The sequence below is a fragment of the Loxodonta africana genome, chromosome 15 (assembly GCF_030014295.1).
Source record: "Loxodonta africana isolate mLoxAfr1 chromosome 15, mLoxAfr1.hap2, whole genome shotgun sequence".
In the NCBI taxonomy this organism is placed as follows: Eukaryota; Metazoa; Chordata; class Mammalia; order Proboscidea; family Elephantidae; genus Loxodonta; species Loxodonta africana.
Genome location: NC_087356.1, coordinates 3,711,061 through 3,733,418, shown reverse-complemented (window position 1 = coordinate 3,733,418; position 22,358 = coordinate 3,711,061). Strand labels below are relative to the sequence as shown.

General features: G+C 48.9%; 1 protein-coding gene across 11 annotated transcripts in view; it reads right to left on the bottom strand.

Annotated features, from left to right (window-relative positions):
• INPP4A (inositol polyphosphate-4-phosphatase type I A) overlaps positions 1-22,358 on the bottom strand; it is a 171,692-nt gene that overhangs the window by 53,788 nt on the left and 95,546 nt on the right. For 9 of the 11 annotated variants that reach the window (XR_010317889.1, XR_010317888.1, XR_010317887.1 and 6 more), the window contains 9 exons: positions 21,721-21,832; positions 18,731-18,821; positions 17,918-18,065; positions 13,690-13,820; positions 11,459-11,563; positions 10,850-10,958; positions 4,749-4,932; positions 2,346-2,564; positions 999-1,254 (listed from right to left, as the gene is read on the bottom strand). Coding sequence is in view for 8 of the 11 variants with exons in the window: in XM_064268432.1 (XP_064124502.1) it covers positions 999-1,254; positions 2,346-2,564; positions 4,749-4,932; positions 10,850-10,958; positions 11,459-11,563; positions 13,690-13,820; positions 17,918-18,065; positions 18,731-18,821; positions 21,721-21,832 (1,355 nt within the window). In the remaining 3 variants the exon portion in view is untranslated. The remainder of the gene's footprint in view (positions 1-998; positions 1,255-2,345; positions 2,565-4,748; positions 4,933-10,849; positions 10,959-11,458; positions 11,564-13,689; positions 13,821-17,917; positions 18,066-18,730; positions 18,822-21,720; positions 21,833-22,358) is intronic. The other 2 variants (XM_064268438.1, XM_064268435.1) reach the window with 1 other exon arrangement.

Sequence of the window (22,358 nt, the reverse complement as noted above, 5' to 3'; positions counted from 1 at the left end):
ATCCCCGGAACATCTGGGTCTTACTTAACCCGTTGCCACCGAGTCGATTCCAACTCACAGCGACCCTATAGGACAGAGTAAAAGTGCTCCGCAGGGTTCCCAAGGAGCAGCTGGTGGATTTGAACTGCCGACCTTCTGGCTGGCAGCCACCAGGGCTCCGGGCCTTACTCGCTATGACTTATAACTTCCAAAAGTGTGCAAAGAGGCAGCAGAAGCGAGGTTTGTCAGATCTTAGCTTTCTGGCCCATAATCCTCTCCAGGTCTTTGAGGAAAAGGCGGGAGGTCCCTGAAATCCAGGGACCAAGGATCTGCGTGTTCTGAAAGGATACACTGCCTAGCTTCAAGGCTGGTGACCACGGGCCAGGGTGATGACGTGCATCTCTGAAGACAGAAGCCTGTTTCTGATGTGTGGGCGGGCCCATGACAGGGCTCTCTGGGAGAGTGGTGCTGAACAGAGGGACCTAATTCAGCCCCTGTGAAGCATAGAAATGTGGTTCTACCCCTGAGTTATCAACAAGTCCCAATGCTACACGACTCTCCTACACGGAAGCACACCCAGCTAAACAACAACCAGCCTTTCAACAAGTCTGGTGGCCCTGGTGACACCTCTCCAGCTGTGTCCCTGCGCGCTCATCCTTTCCTGAGTCTACCAATTCCCAGTGCAGTAAACGGTCCCGGTAGACAGCCATCTGCACCCAGGCCTCTTTCAGGGTCTCGGACTGGTTTAAAAACCTGATGAGCCCAGGAGCTCCGCCCTCACTGCCGTGGACACAGGAGCACCCTGATCAGCTCATGCCTGGGCTCCAGCCACACGGGAAGACAGCTGGAGCCTGTGCCCTCTCTGCCTGCCGCTGGACACACTGCGGCCCCTGCTCTGCCTGGCAGCCCTCCAGGCAGTCTGCATTCGGGGAGGGGTTCATGGAGGTAGACACACAGGTGGACAAAGTGGCATGGCGTGAGGTGGCGGCGGCGGCTGGGAAGCATGGATGCATACGCACGTGTGGTCAGGTGAGGGTGGCATGCAGCAGACGGCGTGGCGGAGGGGCATGGTGAGGAGGGGGCATCGCAGAAGGAGTCCTCCGGTCGGATCCAGTAGGCGCGGCTACGCCAGTTACCTTTCTTGCTGGGGCAGCCGCCAGCGCAGGGGAAGACGTCCTCGTGGCCCTCGCCCTGCAGACGCTCCTTCTGCAGCAGCTTGTCCACCCGCTGAATGATGCACTCCAGGCTCTTGTCGACGTTCAGCCACACTTTCTCCTTCCAACCAAAAGGCCCCGTTTGGGTCAGCTCTCCAATGCAAAAAACAAAACAGAACACAGACCAGCCCCCTCCACCCTGCCTTGGCCATGGCCAAGATTACACCACTGTAAGATTCAAAAACACTGAGGTGATCCATAATTCCCCATTATGGTTGCAGCTGCTTTTCAAAAGATGAATCAATCTCCTTTGGTCATTGTTTTTAAAGTCTGGAAGATGTTTGTAGTAACTGTCACAGAGGCTGCCTTCTGGTACAGGCAGACAGGGCCACAGAGCCCAGGGAGCCAGTCTCGTCCCCAACTCCCTCCACTGCAGACCTACAGCCATCACACACTCAGAGGAGGAGGTCCCGTTCTGATGGAGGGGAACAGAAACCACTGATATCGAGGATGGGGAGGAGGAGCAGGGAGTGGTTTGTGGGAACCCACACAGACTACAGGACGCCAGAGCTGGAGGGGCCCTGGGCTGCGGGTTAGTTATTTAGTGCTTCGTGGCCCAACGCTGCTGAACTATAGTCGCGACAACGACAAAAGTAAGTTGTATGATGTGTCGGTCCCCCAAGAGACACATTCTGCTCTCAGCGCCAACTCTGAGGAGGCAGTAATAGGATGCATTTCAGCAGCAGCATCTCCCAAATCCTCCCGCCCGCCTCCCCGCCCCTGCACCTAAGCCCACACATCTCTGGACACATGTCCCAGAACAGTTCCCTGGGAAGGCTAACTGCAGGCAGAGCGCTGAGGGAGTGGGAGAGGCTCGGGTGATTCAACCAGCCAGGGGCTGGAGAGGGCTCAGATGACAGGGAGACGAGGGAGGACCTCCAACAAGGAAGGGCTCTTGGGAAAAGATTCACCTCCTTCACAGCCATGTCTGAGGCTTACCCAGCCCACAGCACAGTCCTTCTCCTCAGCTGGACACAAGACTTGAAATTCCAGTCTCCCTCCCTAAACACGGTTGCTCAAGGGCCATGTGATATGGAAATCTGAACTCTGTTCACAAATCCTTCAGGCACCTCCCATGGGCAAAGACTGGCAACAGGCTTCTAACGTTCAACTTGAGTCCTTGGTGGGAGGCGGTCCCCGCAGCAGACTCACCCACTCCTCCTCATGCCAGTCCACCTGCAGAGAAGATCGGCTGTTTCTCCCCGTCCACCTGGCCATGAGGGTGTCCTGGTCATTTCTGAGCATCACCTGCTCCTCCTCGGTCGAGGTGGGGGAGGCCTTGGAGGCAATGTAGTCGGGTCGTGCGGCATTCAGACCATGGATCGAGTTGGCCAGAAGCTTGCAGTCGCAGACTGTGACCAGCTGCCGGGTCTGCAGGCACACATAAACCAGAGCCACTGAGCCCTTGGGCATGGGGTAGACAGGCCTGTCCTCTCATACAGAAGGAGATCTGGCCTGAGGTCCAGTATGCCTCCCTTCTGCTGTTCACAGTGACACCACCCAGAATGTCTGAACTTAAAGGCACACTGCAGCATGGTGGGCTTGGACTGAATCTTAGCAAGAATTCTCCACCAACTGTATTCGTCCGGAACTGCAGAGGCAAACGAGGGTCAGGAATTGGAGGAGGAACTGGAATGCATGTCTACCCACATCCGTGAACAACTGCCTCCGTTGCCATGAGATGGGAAGAACTGGATGGTGCCTGGCTACCATTACTAAGTGTTTTGATCAAAGATTCTATAGAAGAGTCCTGATCAAAAGGGGGAAACGTGAAAAAGAATTTCAAATGCTCACAGCGTCCAGAATTTCTAGACCCACTGAAGCTGGATGAACCCCTGAAATAACTGCTCTGAGATATAATCTTCAAAGCTTAAACACTGAACAGAAATTATCCCTTGAAGTCATCTTTAAACCAAACAATAAGTTAGCTGAACTAGTAAAGAATGTCTGCCTTGAGCATTGTGCTCTTTTAAAGAATTATCTATATGGGATCAAACTGACAACCGCAACTTGAAAGATCAGATGAGAAGCTTAGGGGGCAGTGAGTTGACCTCAATGGAGGTGGAATAATCTGGAAAAGGATAGTGAGAATGGATGCACAACTTGAAAACTATGATTAACGTCACTGAGTTGTACACATAAAAACTGCTGTTTGTTTTGCTGGGTATATCTTCACCAAAAAAAAATAAATAAAAAATATAATTCCCCACCAAGAAGACTGAAGACCACAAGAAAGATGTGGGAAGGTCATGACATCTTCTCTGGCATTCATTCTTTGACCCCTACCTGCCCTGACCTGCCATTCCCAGGGATGGGCCTGAAAAGAGCAACAGTGATCTCCGCTTTTGCCAACTTTCTGATGGCCCTCCAACTTCCAATCTTATCTTTTTGTACCTCAGCATCTAATGCCTGAAGCCCTAGACTCTGGGCAAATGGATCCTTGGCATACCACTTCTGTTTCAGGGGAATTCGGTATGAATCAGGGGTTCTATGAAGTCTAATTTCACTTCTGACAACACCGTCTTTTTCCTGTGTATCTAACCCCCGGCTCTCAATCCTTCTGCTGTGAACACACGTGAGGATATAACACATTGCGATCGGGAAGAGCTCACTCGGATGTCAGTGTGGAGGTGTGATCAGAGTTACGGTGTGTAGGGGTGTGTGTGTGAGTGTGGGAGTGTGAACACGTGTGTGTTAAGACCGAGTAATTCGAAACAGTGTCATCAAAACGGTCTGATGTTTCCACTCCCCAACTGTGGACTAATATTTACGTATTTTTCATCAGGTTCAAATCATGGTTAACTAGAAGCTATTTTTTATTATTATTTTTATTACTGAATTAGCATTAAACTAGAAGGTGATGTACTGCAGTCAATCTGCTAAAGAGACTGCAAAGACAGAAAGGAATCTTAACCGTTACATAGGGGCTGTTCTGTGCCATCGAGTGGATTCCGACTCAACTGCCCCATACAGTTTCCTAGGCTCTAATCTTTACAGCAGCAGATTGCCAGATCTTTTCTCCTGTGGAACAGCTGGTGGGTTCCAACCACTGACCTTTCGGTTAGCAGCTAAGCGCTTCACCAATGCGCCACCAGAGTGCCTTGAAGCTAGTTTATTGATTATATATAATCCAATAAAATTATCTTGTTCTTATCTTATGTTTGCATAATAGTTTTGTTTGCTTGTTTTTCAAATTCCAAGTACAATAAAAATGCCTCAAAAAATCTGCTGAATAGAGTAGGTGATTACTAAGAATAGCATGGAGCAGTCTCAAAAAAATGACCCCTGTGGACTTGCAGGCAGTGGCTGAAAGTCATGAATCCTGGGCTGTCCTTGGCCTGTCCCCATCCAGCTCTGTGACCATGGGCAAATCACCAACCCTCTCTGGGCCTTTGGGAGAACCAGATCTGAAGTTAGATCTTTCAAGCTTGTCTCAATGTCAGTCCACTGTGTGGATAGCTCTAAGCACGCCTGGGTTGCCCCGGGGCATCCGGTGGCTTCCAGGAGCCCAAGGGAACCCCCCACCCATACCGCGTAGCAGGGTGGCCCTCCTACCTTATCTGCCAAGATGGCCAGCGTCCTTTCTAGGCCAGTGGCGGACCTGTCCTTGGCAGCCCTGGAGAGCCGCTCTGCATAGTAACTAACTTGGGTTTTCAGGGTGTTGATCTGGGCGATAATCTCCTTTGCTCTGACGATGTCCTGTGGTATGTAGATTATGGACTGGCAGCTGGATGACGTACTAGAAGGAGTAAGAACAGATTCTAAGGGGTTCTCTTGAATCAATGACTCAGCAGCATCCTCCCACGCATCTAGCTAATGCTAAAATAAAGCATTCTGCTCCTCCGAGGTGTTTTCCCAGGAAAGTCTAATTGTTGATGGGTAAATCTTAGGGGATCCTTTTGTCTACAAAATCGTTTGAAATACTGAAATACAAATATTACACCTTTTATCTAGATGCATATGGATCTGTATTTGTGCCACGTGTACATACATGTATAGATATTGAACGATCATACCCAGTAAATTACCCAGATGCCTCAAATCTTTCACCTCAGAACCTCATCTGTCAACTTGTAAAGAGTTCTTAAAAGGAGACGTGGGGTCTGCTTATTCTAAAAAAAAAAAAAAAAAAAAAAAAATTTTTTTTTTTTTTTTTAGAAGGGGCCAATTTATCACAGTGAAGGGCGAGGCTCTGCAGCGGGTACTGGGTTCCGTCACAAGATACTTCTGTTTTTTCATTTGGCCAATCAGGTCTTCACTTTCTGTGAACACACCCATAGTTCTCCTCTTCCACAAGTCTGACCCCACCACGTCTCCAGAAAACTGGGCTTCCCGGAACTCCTCTCCGGCTCCAGGACTTCTCTATCCTGGAAAGTCATGTCCCATCAGATGACGAGGAGGCGGAGAAAAGTGCCAAATCAAATGAGAGGCTCCAACACTTCGGTGGCTTTGAAAACCTGTCCTTCCTCCTTCCTCGCCCATTCACCACCCAGCGGCATGTGTGTCTAGGGGCCTGATGCTAAAGCTGCAGCCCAACCGCAAATAGGGGGCTCCGGAGAACCAAATCCACGTCCTCCAGCTGCGTGGGGCCTGGCGGGCACGTTTAGCCCTACTAGACGGAGACAATAAATTGTATGTTTCTTAGCATAAGATCCCAAATCAAGCCAATATTATAAATTTATTGTTAGGACCATCTGAGGGAGCCAAGGAAAACAGGAAGGAGACATATAAGCCAACAACATGGCGGTTTCCTCCCAAGAGTCTGAAGTTGTGATCTGAGTACAAGGAATGAAGGGCTCTGACTGGTCCCCTCAAAAAGCTGCCCTTTGAAATTGGGGAAGAGGGAGAGGGTTAAGGACAGAAGGTGCCTTTCACCACACTCTCCGTCACTTCTGCTGGAGCTGAGGGTCACAAGAGTCAGGACTGAGTACCTTCCCCATCGGCCCCTTTCTCAAGTGACCCAGAGGAGGGTTACCCAGGAAACTGCCCCCACCCCTCCCCTTGTTTGACTACAGGACAGACATGCACATACCAAAAACCCAAACACCCCCGAAAGAAAAAAACACCACAAGTCCACACCGCCACAAGAAAAAACAATGGATCTGCCTGAAGCCCATGCAGCCGACCGCGGCCCAGCCTGCGCAGTGCGAGGAGCCATTTCACAGTGAGATGCGCACACACTGTCCAACCTGCAGTCGCCCTTCCAAATGAACCGCCAACGTGGAAGACAGTTTAGTTAAAAAAAAAAAACAATCTGAAAACAGGATTTTAAAAAGTCTACTCTTCCCAGATATTCAGAGCACATCTATAATATGTGCTGTATGTAGACATACATACGTGTATACAGATGAGGAGGAGCCCCAGTGGTGCAGGGGTTAAGCGCTCAGCTGCTAACCAAAGTTCAGAGGTTCAAACCCACCAGCTGCTCCTCAGGAAAAAGATGTGGCAGTCTGCTTTCTTAAAGATACAGCCTTGGAAACCCTATGGGGTGGTTCTACTCTGTCCTATAGGGTCGCTTAAGTCAGAATCAACTCCACTGCAGCGGGTTTGGTTTTTTCCTTTTTTTGGTATATAGGTGGTTATGTATAGGTAAATACTTCAACTTATACATAAATACATACCCTCCCCAAAACGTGAGAGAGCCCTGGTGGCTCAGTGGTTAAGAGCTCAGCTGCTAACCAAAGGTCAGCAGTTTAAATCCACCAGCTGCTCCCTAGAAATCCCATGGGTCAGTTCTGCTCTGTCCTATAGGGTTGCTATGAGTCGGAATCTCCTCAACGGCACCAGGTCTGATTTTGGTCTGTTGACTCATCCTGTATTCTGGGAGGTCATGCTCTAATAATGGTCATCTGGGACTTACAGTCTGTGAAGCACACAAGAGGGGTGACAAAGTAAATTCCAGAGACTGGGGCTCAGGGATGACTAAGAACATGAAAGCGAGTGTGCCCAACTACCTAGTTCTGAAAACAGGGCGGGGCCCCACGAAGGAGGTGGAAGGAACAATGGGTGCAGACATCTTGCCGCTTCACAACACATGCGCTCCCCTAACCCACTCCAAACCCACCGCTGTCGGGTCATTTCCGACTCACAGCAACGCCGCAGGACAGAACAGCCTGCCCCGTAGGGTTTGCAAGGCTGTAAATCATATTGAAGCAGACTGCCACATCTTGCTCCTGTACTCCCAGGAAGTCTTAACTCCAGGGAAGAGAGACTCTGGGATCCACTAGCTGTCCTGTCTCCCCAGCTCCTCCTCAGATGACCCCGAGGCAGCCCCAGGAGGCAGAGTCCTCAGTGTGGTCTGTGGACCTCGAGTTAGGGCCCCCAGCCCAGATCCTCTGCCTCAGACCTATGGAAAACTGGGATTCCGGGAGCCTTAGGGTGGAGTCCATTGGCCACAGCCAGGAGAGGCTGGGGGCTGATGGCCAACAGTAACTCAGGACATGAGACAAAAGCAGGATTCATCTGCAGCGTCTGAGCGTGAGGGGAGCTGGGTTCCACACAGGGCAGACAAGTTAGGAGACCTGGGGACCATCTGACTGGGCTTCAGTCCCTTACATCCTCCAGGTGGGAACGACTAACTCCTCTGCTTAACACCCTCCTCCCTTACCTTCACCGTCCACTGTCTCAGGTGTACCTTGTGTGTATGGGGGAGGGGTGGAGGGTAACTAGGCCAGGTTGGGCTTTGGAAGGTCTAGGTGTCCTGGTTAAGAGGGAACCTGAGGAAGGTTAGTTTCCAGGAAGTTTCCAGGTGAGGTTCAGCCAACATCTGGGCTGGCATTTACCAAAGGCCTTGAAGCTGGTTTAAAAATCTGCATAAATCCTAAGTACCATGAAATGTAAGCTGGCTTCATTCACATAAGAGGTAACAGTGATGTGAAAAATGAACATCCCCAAGATTCTTTTAAGGAAGGTGGAAAGGAATTAATCCCCAGCTGTACCAATGGGCTGCCTGGAACACCCAGCGCCTGGGGGGACTTTCCCAGGCCTGGACTCTTCCTTGTTCTGGGAGAAATAGAAGGTGGCCATTCTCCTCTCAGATTGAGTTTCGTGACACACTGCTGCCAGACTTGACAGGTAAAACAGTAGACTGGAGGCTGCTATTCATTATCAAAGAACGCTGCAGTTGGAAGGGTGATCTCTGTCTACAAGGCAGGCAGTGAGGGGGAGCCCTGCCCAGGGAGAGCACAGCACAGGCTTTCTCTGCACAAGAGCAAGGACCCAACAGACACTCTCTCCACAGACAGAGAACTCACCAACACTCCTCAAAACTGCTACAGAAAAGAACCAAAACGAAGTATTAGCAATTTGTTAGCAAATACCAAATGCAAAAAAAAAAAAATTGAAAAAGCCAAGTGCTTTTCGTCAAGATACTGAAGATTTTTTTTGAGTTCCCGACTATAGGGTTGATTAAAGCTAGAAATGGCCAAATGTGTTCATTCACGTCAGCCTGGCGCTGCCTTGTGCTTAAGCCCCAGGGAGATGCTCCACTGCTGGGCAAGTTGCATAGGCATTTAAAGCTTAAATAACGAAAACCACATCCACACGTGATTTTACAATACTCTTAGGAAATTAAATTCAAGAATTTATGTATTTGAAAAGTACTAACGGGGCATTTTGGGAAATAATAAGTTCTGAAGTTGTTTTCTTAACATGCAGCGTAACCAAGTATCAATCAACACTCCCAACCTTCCTGGGATGGGACACCGGGTGGCCCCACCTCCTGATGGGCCACAAAGAAATAACAAGCTTTCTCCTTGGGGCCTCCGGGAGCAGGACCCACACAGTGTCTTCAGATCACACTCACGCTTTCCACACAGCAACACGCAATGGCGCAGCAGACACACATGTTCTGGCCAGCTGTGCAGAGCTGTGGTGGGACAAGTTTCCTCCTCTTTGTATTCTCCCAGGAGCCCTGGAATCAGTGACTCCTGAGGCACACCTGGTTATCTGGCTTGTCTGCTTAGGGAAGTGCCCTTGGGGCCAATCATGAGGCTGAATCGGGGCCAAGCAGGCTCTCTGGGTGTCTCCCAGGATGTCTGTCTTTAGCGTTGCATTTGTATCTAAATGCTGCCAGCCCTAGAGGCTGGCCTTCCTCCTCCTATCCCTGGATTGTCCTAGCTTCTCCTCCCATCTCCCAACTGGCCTGGGGCAGGCTCTCTGCAGTACACTGTCTTCCACCCACCTGCTCCCCACCTGCCTCGCCCCATGGCCAGCGATGGTCCTAGCTGCACTTTTGACCCCCTCACCCCCCCAACCAGCCACTGCGCCTAACCTTTCACCCTCCACCTGGACCCTGCCATGGTCCATTTTATCAAGTCATGCCCTGAGTGCCGGCCACAGCAGCACAGTCAGGCCTGGCCCGCTGGCTGCAAGCTCCCCATCTCTCCTGCTGCTGGCTTCTCTTGACATCCCCTGGGCCTTGGCTTCACCATCCTCAGACCACTCCATCTCAATGGATAAGGCCGACTCTTCCAACTACACCTTCTGCAGAGGCTGTTCCATCAATACCTTCAGTTTGCTCTTCCTTGCCCCCCAAATCTCTCTGTATCCCGTCTTCTTCTCTTGTCTTGTCTAGGACTGCCTGATCTTGCTTTCTTTGATCTTCTCCTGAACCCTGCTCCATCAAGGTTCTCTTCTCTTCCACCTCACCTGATCTTTCCCATCAGCCTAAACATATGCTCAAGTCGTAATTATTCTTCCCAGACCTGAGACCTTCATGCGGCTTACTCCAGTTCACGGTTCATCCATCTCACAGTACCATCTACACTCATCACCTCCACTTCTGACTCTGAACCCCTGATGCATTCCAGTCCTGACAGGTAACATTGTCCAGTGCAGCAGCTGTCTCCGAGCCAGATCCATGCTCTGCCCAGGCTCCCACAGCACCTTCGGCATGCCTATTTCACGGCACTATCACTCTAAACCGTGCTTGTTGACTCATCTGCTTCAGAGGCAAGGCCCTGAACTCCTCAGGGACCACATATGTCAGCTCTGGTCACTAGCACACAGCCCGGCACGGAGCAGGCTGGCAGGGAAGCTGTGTCTCCCCATCAGCTCCTTACCTGCAGGCACCATACACTTGGCTGCACCTCGCCACACACCACTGCCTGTGCCATTTCCTTGTTTTGAAATGCCCTTCCCTGCCCTGCCTACCTGGCAACTTTCTACTTAAGATGTTAGCTCAGTGCAGCCCACTGGATCTGTCTGAAACTAGGAATGCTTATCACAGCTGTCCTTTTAGAAAGCAAACAACCTGTTCCAGGCTTTACATCTTGTGGTGTTCAACCAATTGATTGTGAGCTCTGAAGGACCGCTGAGCCAATGGAGAGGCCACACAGGATGGCCGCCTGGAACACCATTTTAAAGGTGGATTAGCAGCTCCCATGAATACAATTTGCTACTCATTTTGGAAGGAAGGAACCACTAATCAGGTGCCTTCATCACTCACCTAGCTCAGTCTCTCTCTCTCACACGCACACAGACACACACACAAACACACACACACACAGCAGCACAGGCTCCACAAGGCAGCTCCTCCCACCACGCAAAAGCATACTGGAATGGCTGGCATGTTTTCGCGGCCATATTTTGATTTCTTGAACTTGGAAAGCATCAGACAGCGGTTCAAAGACAACAAGGCCCCTCCAGCTACTTACTGTTTCTTGGCCTCTTCAAATTTGTGCAGCTTTTTGCGGAGACCTCCTGATTTGAAACCCTGGCAGTGTGCCGCTGGGGCCCCGATGGTGACAATGTCGTAGTTCTGATCTGAATGACAGAAAGCTCCTCTCCGTTACTCGGGGCTCAAGCCTGTAGACATGCCAGCTACAGAGGCAGGCACACCAGTCTAGGATCCTGCCCCACCAGCCCTTTTCCAAGCAGCCTCTGGTTCCCTTAATCCCACAGCCTGGGCTGGCCGAGGGCCTGCTGGGGCCCAGCACCATCATCCCAGAGAGAGGCGCTTCTACATGTCTCAGGGTGGAGCCACACGGGACTGTAGGAAACCACACAACGTCCCTTCTGGAAACACGACTGACGGCCACCTTTCTGCCACAGAAACATAAGGGGAAGCAGGAAGGAGGAAGAAGAGACCAGAGGAAGGGGTTTGCGTTCCTTATGAAAGGTCTTTGTGACACATCTCCTCTCCGAGCTGCCTAGGAGAACACGCTGGGAAGGCTGGGGCGTGCGTGGGGCAGCCCAGGGGCCGAGCACTGAGAAGGAAACAGAGTCAAATGTGGACTCAACAAGAGGGTCAGAAAAAGAGTTACCTGATCCTCCATCGTCTTGAACTCTCATCCTTTGTATGTGCAGGTTTGTGGGAACAAATTCTAACTTTTTATCTGCTTTCAAACTGCTTGCTTTGAACGAGGGACCTGAGAAATGGGAGATGAGAGAAGGTCATCAGCGTGCGTTCCACACACACAAGCAGCAACTAGAGAAATGGACATTTTGAGGATACGGCCGCACGGAGGCAGGCAGGCCCTGGGGCTGGTCTAGAGGATCCCAAGTCGTCCATGACTGCACTTCATTTCCAGGTGGTGGGTGGGTACAATGTTGAAGGAAGGGTGGCTCGCTGGCCAGGAGACCAGTTCTGGGTGGTTAGGTAGAGAAAAGAGCAGGGTGGAAGCAACATCAGAACACTAGGTACCGGTGTCCTGCCTTCCCGTGATTCAGCTTTCAACAGAGAGATGGGACATGTGGACGTGAACGTTGTACACACGATGTTAGCACCAGTATAAAAAACAAACAGGTCCATACTCAAAACCACCAGCTCCAACTCTAGACTGCCATCATCCAAGACCTACAAAACTGGTCAGCTAGCGCCACACACCTCAATTCCGAAACACAATGACAAGGCCTGCCTGTGACCCAAAGTCTACTGAGATGAACAATGCCACCCAGCACTGATTCTAGCCCCCGGGAGTACAAATTTAAATGTGCTCCCTAGTTTATGCCTGGTTAGTTACAGGAAGTTGAATGATGCTTTGTAACAAACAGTCACAATCTCATTTCTACAAGCAGAATCCATGACTAATTAAATGAAGAATGGCATGCCTAGAAAAGAAAAGGCTTAAAAATCAAACTGGCAATCAGAATAGAATAAGAAATGAACATTCTGTCTAGTGGAAAGAAAAAAAAAGCAAATTAATTTGTTGTTGTTATTAGGTGCCGTTAAGTTGGTTCTGACTCACAGCGACCTTATCTAAAACAGAAGGAAGGTAATTTTACCAGCCTACAAAATGCACATCAGCAGCTGTTTGTTTTGCATTTTGCCACAGGAGGTTTTACTCCAGAGCCTGATCCGTGGGGAGTGGTCCACAGACCAGCGGCACTGCACCACAGAAGTCCGTGAGACATGGCAGAATCTCAGACCCTGCCAAATCGGAACGTGCGTTCTCACAAGATCTTCGGGGGATCCAAAGCACGTTAACACCGAGAGGCTCTGCTCTTGAAAACTCAAGGCTGGGTGGGTGTCACACTTTCCTGGGGAACAGTTATCTGGCAAGGGGAGGTCCTTAAGCTTCTTCAGGAAGATGATAGCATTTTATCTGAAGCTCGTTCTTCAGATCCAAATCAAACCCAGGATGTCGCCATTCCTGTATTGGCTTCTCAGCCAAGTTCATGGATAGGTTCATGTGTTCCGTGTCAAGACCACATCATGGGCTTACGATTTTACTATGAAATCCCATGGGGGTGGGAGGGGGGGACGGAAGAATCTGAAGACAGAGAATAATTTCAACTGCTAAAGCATTAAATAAAGTAATGAAAAATATGCACCCCATTTGCAAAAAAAAAAGGAACAAGTTAAGAACGTTCTGAATCTAGCCTGAGAGTGCCCTGAAAATCAGCCGGCATCTTTCAAGGAGAAAAGTGAGTGTCTGTGCTTCACTTTCTCTTTTGAGTCTCAAGAGGGAGACCCAGACAATTTACACGTTCAATACAAGTACTACTGAATATTTCAAATGAGAAAGTCAGAAAGCTATTTTATTTCAAGGGAAACAGCCTGGTCATTTCACTGCTATCAGACCAAGGTGAATGAACGACATAAGCCAACAGCCCAGGCCTTTGGCTCTATTCATTTTCCTTCTACAGTGGTTGCTTTGGTAGATAACAAGAAAAAAAAGGGTCAACACTAAGGGCCCTAATATACGGCATAAACAGCGTACAAACCATAATGAACAATACACAAACACCAGAAGATAAGCTGGATAAATGGGATCTCCTAAAAATTAAATACAAAAGACTTCACCAGACTGGGAAAAAAACTTTTGGCTATGACTCAATCGGAGAAACAATTTTCAATGCAATTATCACAGATTTGTTCTTTTAATTAAGATCTAAAAACCCATACTTGAAAGAAGTCACACCAACATGAGGAATCTATTTTTAACAATACATTCAAATGTGTGTCGGCGAGGGCATTTCAGTGACCCTGGGTTGCAGATTTCTGGAAAATGGAGAGCAGAGAGCCCAGCTGACAGAGAGACACAGCGCCCACCTTTGTATTGATGGAGGTCAGTCAGGTTCTCCTGGTATGTGAGGATGATGGTCTGGTACTGAGTGACTATCTGGCGTCGAAGGCTCTCCCAGCAAGGGGACAGCTCCCCTAACTCCTCCAGTTCACAGACCCTAAAGGCAAAACATGCACACATCAGGCCATGGAGCTGGCTCGCTTCCCCGGAGGGGCACAGGAGTCCTAACCAGGACAAAATGTCCACGGAGGCATGACTGATATCAGGCCAGGCCAGCGGCTATACCACAAGCCAAAAGGACAGCCAGTGGGACAGAAGGACACACAGCTCTAGGAGGGATGGCTAAATGAGAAGTAGAGCTGAGCACACGGGGAAGTGTTTGGTGAAGGTTTTAACAGGTACCTAGTCAAATGCTCGGGGTAAACTAAAAACGAGAGGTGAGCAGAGGGAGGTGACGGGAATGCACACTGCCATGGTGCCCCGACGGCCTCCCCCGGTGTCCTGACAGCCTCCCGCATAGGCCACCATGCGGAGGACTGGACAGAGCCCATCTGAGTCTGGGCAGACTGTTGTGTGTGCTCCCCAGAGCACAGAAAGGGAGGCTCATCAGGAACTGCTCAGAGGCCCTCTCCTCCTCGCCTCCTGCTCCCCCTGGGGAGGCTGCTGTGGGGGTCTCAGGTTCTGATGACGTTTGAGGCCTTCTGTTCCACCTGCCACAGAAGAGAGATGCAGAATACAAAACCACTTATCTTCGGTCTAGAACTGGCTTCTCAGCCACTGGGTCAGGCCTTGCCTTATCTTGTTTGTGTGTGTGCTTGACAGGCATGCAGGAGAGGGAAGGAAGAAGGCAGGGAGGAGGAAGAAGAGGAGAAGAGAAAAAGGCCATTATTAACTCTAGAAAAAATAAAAGCTGTGTAAGAACTGAAATGTGAACTCCTTAGCTCAGCAGTAAATAATAACTACATAACGATGAAAACAATATAAATTTCACACACAAAAAAATAAGGTGTAACTATCCAAGGAAAATGGGGAATGGCAAAGTGTGAAAACCCTCACCATCGGAACCAAACCCACTGCCACTGAGTTGATTCCAATTCACATGGGCCCTACGGGACAGAGCAGAACTGCCCCACAGGGTTTCCAAGGAGTGGCTGGTGGATTCGAACTGCCAACTCATGGTTAGCAGCTAAGCTCTTAACCACTGCGCCTCCAGGGCTCCCACCATAGGGCATCAGTAGCTATATCTCTGCAGTGCATGAATTTAGAGAGTGCCTTAAAAAAATACGGAAAACACAAAAATAGTAAAAGTGGCTGTTTCTGGGAAGTGGAGCAGAAAGCAGGTGCCATGAGACTTTTTTGTTAAAAGACACTTGACACTATCTGACTTTTTATATTGTGCACAAGTTTTCCTTTGAGAAATATAAAAGATAATTTCATGCAAGTTTTTAGCCATAGACAAAATTGTTGGTATTTAAAAAGTTATACCATTTTATAATTACTAACTAAAAAAAAAAAATGTGTAAAACACTAGTGCAGGCAAGGCTGTGGAGAAGCTGATGTTCTCTTCACAGCTAGCAAACCCGTGGCACTAGCCACTGGCTTAGAGAGCCCTGGTTAACGCTTGGCTGCTTACCTTTAAAAGGATGGTGGTTCGAAGCCACCCAGCAACTCTGCAGGAGAAGGACCTGGTGATCTGTTCTTGTGAAGACTACAGGCAAGAAAACCCTGTAAGGCGGTTCTACTCTGTCACACGGGGTCTCTATGAGTTGGAATCGACTCGACGGCACACAACAACAACAGCCGTAGGCCTGCTCCAGGAGCGCACGAGCCTTGCCTGCTGGAATTCTTTGCCCTGGCATCTCACGTGGCTCCCTCATCCTCTTCTCTCTCTCACTTCCTCACACCACTGACATATGCAGGGTGCCTCTGTGTACTAGCGCTCTGTCACTATCGTCTCCCACAGTCTGTCATGTTCACCAAGAAGCTTTCCCAGTGGAGCACGGCATTCGAGGCAAGTTTGGTGCTAAAAAAAAATCCTCAAAACTAAAGCACTTGTTGAATGAACTCTTTAAAATGACAGTATACCAAATAATGGAAAGTTATGCCATAATTACAAATTATGACATGAAAACTGCACATACATGAAAAAGTAAGTTGTAGCTATATACAGGAGTTCCTACATGGTGCAAATAGTTAACTTGGCTGCTAACCAAAAGGTCTGGGTCCCCTCAGAGGAGCCTTGGGAGAAAGGCCTAGTGATCTACTTGCAAAATATCAGCTACTAGAAAGCCTTACAGAGCACAGTTCTACTCTGACATACATGTGGTCGTCATGGGTCAGAGCCTAGTCAAAGATGACTGGAAGCTACATAAATATATACAAATATGGACAAAGCTGAAAGCAAAAAAATTTTTTTTTTTGGGCAAATGTTGAAATTTATTATGGAGCAGATTCTACATCCTTGTAGGTAGTAAACGACTATTATGTAATTTAGTTTAGATCTTGGCCAAAAGCCATAAGGGATTTGAAACTCTACAGTTTCTTTTTTTTTTTTTTTTTTTGGCAGTACACAGCAAAGGATTGGTTCATACTTGAGACACTTGTATTTATTTTATTGTACTTTAGATGAAAGTTAACAGAACAAACTAGTTTCTCATTAAACACTATACATACTGTTTTATGACACTGGTTAACACCCTCACAACATATCAACACTCTCCCGTCTCATCTTGGGTTCCCTATTACCAGCTTTCCTGTCCCCTCCTACCTTCCAGCCCTTGCCCCTGGGCTGGTGTGCCCCTTTCATCTTGTTTTGTTTTATGAGCCTGTCTAATCTTTGGCTAAAGGTTGAACCTCAGGAGTGACTTCGTTACTAAGCCAAAAGTGTGTCCGGGGGCCATACTCTCAGGGTTTCTCCAGTCTCTGTCAGGCCAGTACGTCTGGTCTTTTTTTGTGAGTTAGAATTTTGTTCTACATTTTTCTCCAGCTTCTGCTCAGGACCCTCTATTGTGATCCCTATCAAAGCAGTCAGTGGTGGTAGCTGGGCGCCATCTACTTGCACTGGGCTCAGTCTGGTGGAGGCTGTGGTAGTTGTGGTCCATTAGTCCTTTGGACTAATCTTTCCCTTGTGTCTTTGGTCTTCTTCATTCTCCCTTGCCCCCAAAGGGGTGAGACCAGTGGAGTATCTTAGATGGCCGCTCATAAACTTTTAAGACCCCAGACGTTACTCACCAAAGCGGAACGTAGAACATTTTCTTTATAAGCTATGTTATGCCAATTGAGCTAGATGTTCCCCGAGACCATGAAAGGAAATTTTTAAAAATTAAAATAATTATATAAAAGATTTGCATATAGAGAGAGATAAAGCAACATAACAAAATATTAACAATTGGTGAATTTAGCTGGATGTGTGTTCATTGTATTATTCTTGCAATTTTTCTCAGTTTGAATTTTTTTCAAGATAAAGAGTTTGTATCATTTTCTTTCATGTTTCTGTTATATTGAGCTTGTAAGTAAAATTGTTCTACGACAAGGAGTAGAAATGATAGGCCAAGCCAGGCAGTGAACTGCAGTGCCTGGCCCACTGCTCAGGACTTCCTCCTGTCTTGGAAAAAAAAAAAAAAACCCAGTAGAACCAATAAAAAACATGCCCTTAGCTAAGAGATGTGGAGGGGTTTCCATCCTCGCCCTAAAGGGACCTCAGCACCCTGACAAATCATACTCAGGATTCTGGAGCCTTTATCACTGTGGCTCCAAAAGATGTCCTAAACCAAAAACCAACCCCATTGCTGTCGAGTCGATTTCAACTCATAGCGACCCTACAGGACAGAGCAGAACTGCCCCACAGGGTTTCCAAGGAGTGGCTAGTGGATTTGAACTGCCAACCTTTTGGATATCAGCTGAGCTCTTAACCACTGCGCCACCAGGAAACTGTTGACCTGTGGCAGTTGTAACCAAAGAATCACCAGCTATTTCTAACTTCCTGAAGACTGAACGAAAGCAGAAAAAAAAAGAGGAACGGGAGGAGCAGGCCTGAGCACACATCTGGCCCCTCAAGCAAGCTGTCTTGTGAAATCCTCATGACGGAACCCCGTGACATAGGTGAGAAATCAAGGCCGTGAAGCCGAAGTCACACAGGTGGCGAGAGGCAGAGGCTGGGTTTGCAGCAAGCCCATCTGATGCTGTGCTCTGTCCACCACATCGCGGAGCTTTCTAGAAAGGAAGGGGCACATTCCGTGGGTAGGATGGCCTCACCTGGCCGCGTCTTCTTCCAGCAGGAGCTTCACGAACTGCCGGGGCACGTGCAGGGAGAGCACACTCTCCGCCATCTGCTCCAGGATCCGCAGGTGGTTGCCATCGGTGGTCGGGAACCGGTACATGCGGCAGATGGCACCACCAAACACTGAGGTGGGAGGAGACAGGGGCTGTGTGTGGGCTGGCGGCAGGTCTGCCTCGTGGTCCCCCTTCCCTGGCCCTCGACCGATGGTGACATCTTCTAGTCTTCTTACACATTTAAACAAACACTTAAACCAAAAATCCACCAAGTGGCTGAACCTGAAAATTTCTCTCCCTGAAATGTGAAATCTTGCCTCAGAGCATGTAACTAACTCTGAAGTGCCAGAGGCTGAGGATGGGGCAGGGAGATGGTTCTCAGGAGCCCTGGTGGCGCAATGGTTAAGCACTCAGCTGCTAACCAAAAGGTTGGCCCTTTGAACCCATCCAGGGGCTCCACAGGAAAAAGACCTGGCGATCTGCTCCCAGAAAGATTACAGCCTAGAAAACCCTATGGGGCAGTTCTTCTCTGTTACATGGGGTCTCTGTGAGTCGAAAATCGACTTGACAACACCCTACAACAACAGGCCCAATGTGGAAACAGCAAAGAGGGAAATGAAGGAAGAACCACCTTTCTCTGAGCATTCCCAATGCTTTACAGAGCTGGCCAAGAGAACGGTGGGCCGATGACCAGCAGAGAGGAATCCATGCCATGGCTGTGACTCACAGCCGGTAGGAGGAAAGGGTGACCAGGGCCCCAACTGGACAAGAGTACCAATGGGAGAAGTCACTTACCTGATTTTAGTAAAGTGTCTTTTCGCAATGAAGCATATTTGGATCGGATTCCCAATGACTCAGTTAAGCTCTCATCAACGGGCAGAACCATCTAATAGCACGTACAGAAAAACACAAGAATTCTGTGAGACTCGGATGACTCCGGAGCACTGGACAGAAATGGTGACCTAAATACATCACAAAAAACTCTTAAAATTAACATCCACCACTACACTCTACTAATAAACTGGCCAAGTTACAAGACAAATTAGCTCACCTCCCAGTAGATACTGAGAGTATTCCACACAAACACAATTCTCTAAAAATGCACCTCTTCTGCCTAAATCGCTTCAATGTGCTGCTGTGTAAAACGGAAGGAGGGGAGAGACCATGCACAGGAACACCCATCGGTCTGGGCTTCTCTGGGCAAATGAGGCATCCTGGCATTTTATGACGACGACTAGTTACCACTGTCAGGGTTCTTGGACTTCTAGCTTGAGAGCCTGAGGGTGCATGTGTGAGACAGTGTGTGTGAGAGAGGAAGTGTGACAGGGTGTGGGGGAGTGTGCTAAAGAGAGAGAGGAAGGGGAGTGCACATGGGAGGAAGTGTGAGAGAAGTGTGAGGGTGTGGGAGCTTGTGCTGGAGAGAGTGAGAGAGGAGAGGGAGTGTGTGTGAGAGGAAGTGTGAGAGGGTGTGAGAGAGGAGGGGGAGTGTGTGTGTGAGAGGAAGTGTGAGAGGATGTGGGAGTGTGTGCTGGACAGAGTGTGAGAGAGGAGGGGGAGTGTGTGTGCCAGGAAGTGTGAGAGGGTATAGGAGAGGAGGCAGAGTATGTGTGAGAGGAAGTGTGAGAGGGTGTGAGAGGACGGGAAGTGTTCATGAGAGAAGTGTGAGAAGGTGTGTGAGAGTGTGCTGGGGAGTGAGAGAGAGGAGGTGGAGTGTACGTGAAAGGAAGTGTGAGAGATGGTGGGAGAGAGGAAGGGGAGTATGTGTGAGAGAGGAAGTGTGAGAGGGTACTGGAGAGCATGCTGGAGAGAGTGGGAGAGGTGGGAGGGGAGTGGGCATGAAAAGGTACGGGTGTGTGGACGTGGGATGTGTGTGAAGCCCTGACTGTCAGGAGAGGAAATTATGAACACAGAATAATGAGAGTCTCAAGGAATCGTCTACTCAAGATCCCACACCCCACAGGGTACTTCTATCCCTCCGACTGCAGTGCCCCCTTTTGGCTCTCACCCACTTGCTCTTGCTCTCTCTCTAGGGGTGGCCAGTTGTGGAGCCCAGAGCAGAGGCAGGCTCCAGGGCATAGCCCTCCCCTGTGGGAGCACCATTCTTTTTTTTTTTTTTTTTTTAATAATTTTTATTTTGCTTTAAATGAAAGTTTACAAATCAAGTCAGTCTCTCACACAAAAATCCATACACACCTTGCTACACACTCCCAATTACTCTCCCCCTAATGAGATAGCCCACTCTCTCCCTCCACTCTCTCATGTCTATTTCACCAGCTTCTAACCCCCTCCACCCTCTCATCTCCCCTCCAGGCAGGAGATGCCAACATAGTCTCAAGTGTCCACCTGATCCATGAAGCTCACTCCCCACCTGCATCCCTCTCCAACCCATTGTCCAGTCCAATCCATGTCTGAAGAGTTAGCTTCAGGAATGGTTCCTGTCTGGGCCAACAGAAAGTCTGGGGGCCATGACCACTGGGGTCCTTCTAGTCTCAGACCATTAAGTCTGGTCTTATGAGAATTTGGGGTCTGCATCCCACTGCTCTCCTGCTCCCTCAGGGATACTCTGTTGTGTTCCCTGTCAGGGCAGTCATCCGTTGTAGCTGGGCACCATCTAGTTCTTCTGGTCTCAGGATGATGTAGTCTCTGGTTCATGTGGCCCTTTCTGTCTCTTGGGCTCGTAATCACCTCGGTCCTTGTTCTTCATTCTCCTTTGATCCAGATGGGTTGAGACCAATTGATGCATCTTAGATGGCTGCTTGCTAGCGTTTAAGACCCCAGATGCCACTCTTCAAAGTGGGATGCAGAATGTTTTCTTAATAGATTTTATTACGCCAATTGACTTAGATGGCCCCTGAAACCATGGTCCCCAGACCCCTGCCCCTGCTACGCTGGCCTTCAAAGCATTCAGTTTATTCAGGAAACGTCTTTGGTTTTGGTTTAGTCCAATTGTGCTGACCTCCCCTGTATTGTGTGCTGTCTTTCCCTTCACCTAAAGTAGTTCTTATCTACTATCTAAGTAGTGAATACCTCTGTCCCATCCTGCCTCCCTCCCTCCCCGCTCTCATAACCACGAAAGAATGTTTTCTTCTCAGTTTAAACTATTTCTCAAGTTCTTAGAATAGTGGTCTTATACAATATTTGTCCTTTTGCAACTAATTTCACTCAGCATAATGCCTTCCAGGTTCCTCCATGTTATGAAATGTTTCACAGATTCTTCACTGTTCTTTATCGATGCACAGTATTCCATTGTGTGAATATACCATAATTTATTTATCCATTCATCCACTGATGAGCACCTTGGTTACTTCCATCTTTTTGCTATTGTAAACAGTGCTGCAATAAACATGGGTGTGCATATATCTGTTCGTGTAAAGGCTCTTATTTCTCTAGGATATGTTCCAAGGAGTAGGATTGCTGGATCGTATGGTAGTTCTATTTCCAGCTTTTTAAGGAAGCGCCAAATCGATTTCCATAGTGGTTGTACCATTTTACATTCCCACCAGCAGTGTGTAAGCGTTCCAATCTCTCCACAGCCTCTCCAACATTTATTATTTTGTGTTTTTTGGATTAATGCCAGCCTCGTTGGAGCGAGATGAAATCTCATTGTAGTTTTGATCTGTATTTCTCTAACAGGGAGCACCATTCTTTATACTTTGAGATGGGTCTGGGGAGAACCAGAGGTCCCTACTGGGCGCCAACTCAGCAGCCCACCAAGGCCATAGGCTAAGTCATCCGGATGGTCTTCTTGCTCTTTCTAATGTAGAGGAGAAAGGCAGCATACTCACCCTCCCATTGACAGTGTCCAGAGCCCGGGTCACAGGGGGCCGCTGGTCTGACTTCTCATCCATCTGCCAGCCTATCACGGTGATGTTACCCACTCGGTCACTCTCCGCAGACCTGCAACGAACAACAGGCTTTGATGAGTGGCTTCGTGACTGGGCTTCGCTTTCTGCTTAAATGAAAAGCTCAGCCGTCCTGGGTCATCAAGGGGTCTTGGGAGCGCCCACCCAGTCATCTGGTCCATCAACATTCACGGATGCACAGGCTCCAGAAGGAGGCAGGCCATCAGAGCACAGTGGAGGGGCTGTATCTAGAGTAGAACAAAGCACTGCAGATACGTGTGGATTTGTTTTTTTTTTTAAGTCTACCTGGCTGAGGAACGCCTGAGTCTACCTGGCTGAGGAACGCCTCAGTCTACCTGGCTAGGGAACACCTGAGTCTACCTGCCTGAGGAACACCTAAGTCTGCATGGCAAAGCCAGAAGGTGCTTCTCAGAGGGAGATGCTGCTTGTCTTGGCGCTGCCTGTGAGTTCCTGGGCTCACTCATGCCCAGAAGGTGATAGGAAACATCCAGAATCAGTGCTGGATGGAACCTATTCTGGCACTGGACCCCTTTCTGCCCCTTCCCCACTCTTCCCTCAAG